This window comes from Anoplophora glabripennis, unplaced genomic scaffold, assembly GCF_000390285.2.
Source record: "Anoplophora glabripennis isolate ALB-LARVAE unplaced genomic scaffold, Agla_2.0 scaffold981, whole genome shotgun sequence".
NCBI lineage: Eukaryota > Metazoa > Arthropoda > Insecta > Coleoptera > Cerambycidae > Anoplophora > Anoplophora glabripennis.
In genome coordinates, this window is record NW_019417055.1 from 136899 (window position 1) to 145620 (window position 8722).

At 34.2% G+C, this 8722-nt stretch overlaps 1 protein-coding gene across 1 annotated transcript in view; it reads right to left on the bottom strand.

The window, feature by feature from the left end:
* The window catches only part of LOC108915350 (dachshund homolog 1-like), an 89640-nt gene extending 82198 nt beyond the window's left edge, over positions 1-7442 (bottom strand). Inside the window, exon 1 of the mRNA XM_018721364.1 lies at positions 7249-7442. Within this exon, the coding sequence (XP_018576880.1) occupies positions 7249-7442 (194 nt within the window). The remainder of the gene's footprint in view (positions 1-7248) is intronic.
* Between the last annotated feature and the right edge of the window lie 1280 nt (positions 7443-8722).

Sequence of the window (8722 nt, forward strand, 5' to 3'; positions counted from 1 at the left end):
TCGCCTAATATGTTCTATAAGAGATTGTTTTTTTAATTAATGGACCTTTCCTCTTTATACTGATGTCTAACCGTGGCGCAACATTTTTCCAGCATTACACAATAGTTGCTAGGTTGCAGATCCAGCAGATCCAAAAGTCGACCAAAACACACACTTAATAAATGGTTTTGGGCGTATAAAAATTCGACCGATATGGCGGCCCAATGTGACGCCTGCAAGTGTAAGAAAATTTAGGATACATCCAATAAACTACCTCCAGTACTACTAATAAATCCGTCTCCAAACAATCTTAATGGGGACTTCGAGATCGCTGTTCATAAATCTAAGTTATTTTCAAGGTGGCAGTTTTTATACCTATAACTGCTTAGCAAGCCATGAACCACAAAACTCTTATTCAAACATAGTTCAATGGTCGATTTCACAGACAAAACAAGTCAGACTAGTCATTTCCTATGTTTTCGAAGTCGCCGAATCATAAATTACAGTCTCTTGGATAGTATCGTATCACTTTCCAATCCTAACCTCAGAAGATATTTGAAAAATTACGACATTTTAGTCATATCGCGAATTAAATCGTTAGGGACTAGTTGTTTCTAATGTTTTTGGGGTCGCTAACTCGTAATTTAAAGTCAGTTCGATAGTATTATGTTACGTTCTGATCCTAACCTCAAAAAAATTTTTAATAATCGTAATGCTCCACATTTTCAACCTCAACTCCAAAAAGACTTGAAAGTAACTTTTTAACATTATTTGTACGCCACTTAAAGTGTTTCAAAATGAATATATTTTTTTACATTGCGGTTTATTCTAAAGCAAAATGGTCTCTTACTATTTTTAAATGAAATGCTTGGTTTTGAAAAAAATAGCTTCTTATGGATTCATCACATGTGAAAAGGTTAAGTTAACCATAGTAAGAGACCTTTTTGCTGTAGAATAAACCGCAATGTAAAAAAATATATTAATTTTGAAAAAATTCCAGTGACGTACAAGGTCCTAATCATAAAAAGTGAATCACCCTGCATATGTAAAATCTGTCCATGGTGCAAAAAAGTACAAGTTACAACGTCTAAGCATCAAAGATGAAAAATTCGTCTTTTGCTAATGGAATTATTTTAATGAACAGATATCCGTCTTTTCTAACATCTGACCACAGCACAACATGATATATTATATTATTTCGTAATATTAACATATCTTGGACACATAGGTATCTTAAAAATAACTCTTTATGTTTGGTTCAAAGAATCGATTACCTGAACAAAACAAAAAGTAGTTAAACTCTGTTATACTTTTCTGAGGAACTGACGAATACTAATGGAACAGTTTTGTTCCTCTTCGACTAAGCTAACAATAAGACGAGAAATAGGTGTGTTAATATCTGTCTATCCAATTAATAGATATCTCTATTAATATCTCAACATGGTGCAAAATTTATCCCACAAAAAAACTAGTCAGTAGGTCGAAGATCCATAACTATGCAGCTAAGTATAAGTTCCATCGTCCAGACATCAAAAATGAAAAATTAGTCTTTTGCTAATACTCAACATAAAGAACAACTCTTTGTGTTTCGTCCAACAAATCGATTGTCTAATCAAAACAAAAAAGTTGTCAAAATATTTCTGAGGAACCAACGAATACTAATGGAGCAGTTTTGTTCTCATCTGATCTTCAGGTGTTACATTGTTAAGTCAGGAATATAATAACCCCGGCAAAAACCAGATCGAGTCTGCTATTTGAAATGGGTGGTACGCAATCAGGATTAAAAAAAAATAATAGACATTTGCATATACGCACCTTTTTTCCGAGACAATCCCGTCTTGCTTCTACGCTAATAACTACGCCATGGCGTAATAAGCGGGTTACGGAGGTTTGGGTTTAATTATTTATCAACTTGGAGGTATTTGGTTCTTTTTTTGTGGTTAACCACAGAGCCACCAGTATAAAAAAAACCAACTACTTAAACAGAAGTTACTAATTGTGTGAGGCGATTATTTATAAGATATGTCTTCTGGTTTCGGTTTATATTTGTTCATTTTAAATTATTTTTATCATAATCTCACGTAGCAAAATCGTTTGTGCACTACGGTATATTTTATGTTTTTTCTCAAAGACTATGTATTACATTTACGAAAAATAGAGATATCTTTGTTCCAAATAAATCTTACAAAAGAGAAATCCTCACGCTGGCGCTGTTTACTCGCACAAAAAAATGAACGTTCTCTTTCCTCTGCAGTGTTAATCCCTTGTAAGTGAAAATTGGATAATTTAAGTGTAAGTTAGAGGCCAAAAAAGTCAAGTAATCTCCTTAAGGCGGCAGGAAGACTTACGACACGGGTCCACCGCCCTCTGGCTTAACCCCTGCACTCCCGCCCCTCGTATTTTTCTGTTATTTACCTCGCGATTTCCAAAGAGATCGGCTTACGGCCGCCCGAAACCCGAACAGAGAGGAACACGGATAGTAATTTTAGTTGGAAGTTCCTATGTAATCCCTCTGTTTGTCGTATTAAATATTGCATAACTTGAACTACTTTAAGATTTCAGTCGCGATCTTTGAACTTAAATCCCTGAGCTGAGGGGTTAAGACACGGAAGGGTTATGGGATTAGGTCCGAGAGAGCTGGACTAGCAAGTTATCGGGTCTGAGTGGATGCTGCAGGATTACGATGAATATTTTACCCAGTCTGGTAAAATTCGAAACATCGGAACAAGTTTGAGCTGCGATCTCGACATATCTTATTACAAAGGACTTAAAAGAACCCCTACTTTAGCTTGCAATTCCTAAAAAGTGGTAGAATCATTAAATTAATCACTAAATATCTTAAACAGAAAAATGTAATGAACATGATATTATCAACCACTGTTAATTAAAGGTAATACCGTTAATATGGTGCCTGGTTTAATCAGTCACGTGGTTTGTAAACATTTATAAAGGCTATGTGTTATGCTGCTGATAATCCAGGTATTCATTACAGTTATCTGTACAATGTATGTATGATAGTGATTATACTAGTGATTAAAATTATGGTAACTAATAAAATGTTTTCAATTCCATAAATTTCAATGATTTTGTGTGATAAAATCAACAACCACGATAGATTGATATAGGTAATGTACTATATAACAAGTACTCAAGAGTTGGTATATTATGACAGCATCAGTTCATAATTACAGTCGCATCTCAAAATAATGGCAGTGATTTCATTTTTAATCCGGCTCACCATTTTTAGCAGTCAACACGAAGAGAAGTACGAACCGTTTGTAAATTCTTCGTATAAAATTGTGTGTGCCGCTTTCTCCCAAAGCAGTCGATACTGCACAGTTTTTAGGAATTCTTCTGCTGCAGCAAATTCTAGACTTTCATTGCTGTTTGGTGCGTGACGTCAATCGGGTTGCGTTTATTCGGTTCCGGGCAATTCTGTCGGTAGGATATCTTTCCGTTAATTAATTGTGATTGTAATTCATTTATTAGTGATTTTGGGTTTGTGTTCTTAACAATGGAGAGTAATTCAAGCTGGATGGTATTTTAAAAATGAGCTTCCAACAATAAAATAATTTAGGCTGCTTTCTCACAAGATCAGAATTTGCCTAGAATATCTAGAAGGGTGCTTTTGCGAACTATACGTGACATAAATTTCCGTTCTATAAAGCGAAATCGAAAGAGTATGCTGATAGAAAAAGAGGAAATACTTATATGGCGAAGAAACTATTTAAGACAATTATTAGAAGATCGAAAACTAAATCGTAGATATCGCATATTACACGGACGAAACATGGATAAATGAAGGTCATACGGTGACAAAAGTGTGACATGGACTGCATTTCTGGAAGGATTTTCTCTGGATTAAAGTCACCTTCTGGAAAAGGGCGACGCCTATTAATAACGCAATAAAACGTAAAAACAAGCCCAAATATCTCCTAAACGGCTGCTACTATTAAATTAATATTACATTCAATAAAAGGTCTAATTAGGTGAACACCCTGTATCTCGAATACCGAGTCCCGCTGGAAAACAGTTTATAGAGCAAACTCTACTTATTTTTTAGTAATGAATCTATTCCTGCAGTTTCTGTATTTAAACTGAAATTACCCTGTATGTATAGTATCATTATAAATGATAAAGTGTGATATTCGCGGCATGTGCATCAGGTAGGTGTAAGTGAGTGCTGATGGGCCATCGCCGTCCGACAAGACGGCACTCGACAATTGTGGAGAGAATGATAGGTGAGTCTATAAGCTGTTTAAAGTAAATATCCGCCGTGAATAAATTTTTTATTATTTTCTGTTCTTTGACCCCTTCTCAAGTAACACGCCTATGGAATCTTATCCCCTGCACCCCTCACCTCCCTTACTCGTCTAAGTGCTGGATATGAATCATTGCCCATTATTATGGAACACGGGTATAGTGGCCAGATTTGCGTCACTTTCTCCTACTGTATACGCTTCAGACTTGATATACAGGGTGTTACGAAATTCGCGGACACGGACTCTGGGATCATATTAAGCTAGATAAGGTCATAAAAAATGTCTCTATCATTTTTCAATTAGACCGATAGTTTTCAAGATACGGCAGTTTTAATTATCCAAAAATAAAAAAAATCAATTTTTAATCATTTGATAAACAAATGACAAATTAAAAAGTTGGGAAATTTTAATGAACCGCCTAAGTCAACCAATACAGCAAATAACACCAGAGGTAATACGCAACTTCATTAGAGCAGTAGCACAATGTACTGCTGTAGTATGTTTAACAGCAGACGGTGGAAATTTTGAACAATTGTTGTAACTCATCTGTCGTAATTGTTTATCTAATGATTGAAAATTGAAATTTTTAAACATATATTTTTATTATTTTTGGCTATTTGATACTGCTATATCTCGAAAAATACTGGTCTGATGGAAAAATCATAAATACACTTTTTTTTCACCTTATCTAGCTTAATATAATTCCACAGACCGTGTCCGCGAATTTTGTTACACCCTGTATGTGTAGAAGTTGATAGGAACTTGCATATTCAAACAGCTCATCACCATTTAAACATACAGGTTTAATTCAGCAGTCAATTAGTAAATAAATTGTATCAAACTCGGTACCAGGAAAGTAGCTTTTAGCACTTATATATTAACTTTAATAAAGCATTGTTCTTTTGCCTTTGTTACTACTAATTCCTAAAAAGTGGTAGAATCATTAAATTAATCACTAAATATCTTAAACAGAAAAATGTAATGAACCTGATATTATCAACCACTGTTAATTAAAGGTAATACCGTTAATATGGTGCCTGGTTTAATCAGTCACGTGGTTTGTAAACATTTATAAAGGCGTATTATGCTGCTGATAATCCAGTTATTCATTACATACTTATATGGCGAAGAAACTATTTAAGACAATTATTAGAAGATCGAAAACTAAATCGTAGATATCGTATATTACACAAAAGTGTGACATGGACGGCATTTCTGGAAGGATTTTCTCTGGATTAAAGTCACCCTCTGGATAAGGACGGCGCCTATTAATAACGCAATAAAACGTAAAAACAAGCCCAAATATCTCCTAAACGGCTGCTACTATAAAAAAACACCCTGAAACATTTTTCATTCATTTAATGTAACAGCACCTGAATGTAACATTATTTCTACAAAAAATCGACAGTAGCGTATTTTTTTCTTAGGAAAATGGAGCGGCACCTCCAGCAGCAGGCTACTGGTTAAAGCCACAAAGTTAATATTACATTCAATAAAAGGTCTAATTAGGTGAATACGCTGCTGTAAATTTCATTCAACTTCGTCAGCGCATTATGAAGATATAGCAGAAAATATTTTTTTTTGTAAACACCCTGTATCTCTAATACCGAGTCCCGCAGGAAAACAGTTTATAGAGCAAACTCTACTTATTTTTTAGTAATGAATCTACTCCTGCAGTTTCTGTATTTAAACTGAAATTACCCTGTATGTATAGTATCATTATAAATGATAAAGTGTGATATTCACGGCGTGTGCATCAGGTAGATGTGAGTGCTGATGGGCCATCGCCGTCCGTAAGGACGGCACTCGACAATTGTGGAGAGAATGATAGGTGAGTCTATAAGCTGTTTAAAGTAAATATCCGCCGTGAATAAATTTTTTATTATTTTCTGTTCTTTGACCCCTTCTCAAGTAACACGCCTATGGAATCTTATCCCCTGCACCCCTCACCTCCCTTACTCGTCTAAGTGCTGGATATGAATCATTGCCCATTATTATGGAACACGGGTATAGTGGCCAGATTTGCGTCACTTTCTCCTACTGTATACGCTTCAGACTTGATATACAGGGTGTTACGAAATTCGCGGACACGGACTCTGGGATCATATTAAGCTAGATAAGGTCATAAAAAATGTCTCTATCATTTTTCAATTAGACCGATAGTTTTCAAGATACGGCAGTTTTAATTATCCAAAAATAAAAAAAATCAATTTTTAATCATTTGATAAACAAATGACAAATTAAAAAGTTGGGAAATTTTAATGAACCGCCTAAGTCAACCAATACAGCAAATAACACCAGAGGTAATACGCAACTTCATTAGAGCAGTAGCACAATGTACTGCTGTAGTATGTTTAACAGCAGACGGTGGAAATTTTGAACAATTGTTGTAACTCATCTGTCGTAATTGTTTATCTAATGATTGAAAATTGAAATTTTTAAACATATATTTTTATTATTTTTGGCTATTTGATACTGCTATATCTCGAAAAATACTGGTCTGATGGAAAAATCATAAATACACTTTTTTTTCACCTTATCTAGCTTAATATAATTCCACAGACCGTGTCCGCGAATTTTGTTACACCCTGTATGTGTAGAAGTTGATAGCAACTTGCATATTCAAACATCTCATCAACATTTAAACATACAGGTTTAATTCAGCAGTCAATTAGTAAATAAATTGTATCAAACTCGGTACAAAAAAAGCAGCTTTTAGCACTTATATATTAACTTTAATAAAGCATTGTTCTTTTGCCTTTGTTACTACTATCCCATTGTTGCAGATTAATATCTATATATGAACTAACATCTTAATAAAAAACAATAAATTAATGTCAGACTACAATTGTGGAGAAAATTTTCATACAGAATTTATTTTTACCGTTACCGTTTTAATGTTAAAATTCATATTACCGAAGATTATTTGCATTTTTACTTACAATTGGTATAATTGCAAAAGGTCATTTTTTAAATCTATGAGTTGCCTTCAGTGGCTTTCTCTTACCTTGCGATGGCCTCCATCGTGGGCATCCCCTGGTTCTTGATGACGGAACCGTCGTGTCTCGCCAGATTGTGCGGCATGGCGGGGGAAAGAAGGGCAGAATGTGCAGCTGCGGGGTGGGGAAGCTGCATGAACTGCATGTGACTGAGGTGTGGGGGGTGATTGTAACCGTTTGCTAGTAGCGGTGATTTTTCCATTCTGGAAATATCTGCAACAAAGAGATGTTTGGATTTAATAAAAAATTTAACTATAGACGACAAATGTATTTTTAGCACGCACAGGACGTCGTACACTTCATTTTACGAAATGGTGATTTTTTGATAGTTTTTTCATTAGATATCCTCTAAGATGATTGAAATTCATTTATTTGACTTGACACACTGTAACATTGGGAACATTAACTTGTAATTTTCAAACTTAGAAAGTAATGGTAGTTTATTAGTTTCAATTGTTAAATATGTTCATTTGAAATAAATAAATTTTCAAAAATAAGTAAGTACTCATATTATCGAAGAAATTTATTCAATTAAATTAATAAGTAACAGCTGTACGAAAATAACTTTTTATTATAGAACAAATGTCTTTTTCATTTCAGTTAATAAACGTATCTTTTTGACATCTAAACAAAAGTAAAGTATCAATTTTTTAACAGTTTTTGAAAAAATAACAGCTTGCCTAGGGAATCTGATGATGTCCACAGAAAGGCAAGTTTTGCATTCCTTGTTTAATTTAATCAACAAAGAAACGACCAGATATGAAACAATATTTTTATTAACAGTATCTTTATTTTCCAGGACGTTACAGTTTCCGAGATTATTGCGCAATGTGGTACAGTTTTAATAAAATAATTACACCTCAACTGCCTTAGAAATGAAACAGGAAAACACAATAAATAATCATAATCTTCTTTGTACAGACGAGAAATCTGATAATTTCATTTTATTTATGTTCTATTGTGTGAAATTCTTACCATTCCTTACTATTTGCGAGGCACTGTTTAAATAGGAACTGTTTCTTTTATTAGCGTTATCAAGATTTCCGCGCAATAATTATCTAAGTACAGGGCGTTCACGTATAGTTGACCCACAGTCTAAACTTTTATTTTTAGATTAGAAATCAATATTTAACAAATCTGTCGTATTAGGCTTAGATTCCAATGCACCATCAGGAACATTTTATTTAGACGAAGAAATTGTTGAAACCAAAAATCAATTAACTCTGATATGTAGTATTTTTTTAATACGAATTTTAAAAGATATATATGCTAAATGATCCCATTGTGATCTAGTGATTTTTTTTTGTTTTCTTTTTCAATTAAGTTATCAAGGGCACCCTCTGGTGGAGGTCGGCTATTTACTAATGAATACGCAAATATTTTGGCACAAAGAAGGTCCGTCGCAATAAAGGGTCGCCATATAAAACAATCTGCGGTGAAATGCTGTCGTGGGTCCCGCGATATTAATCCCAAAAACGCGCG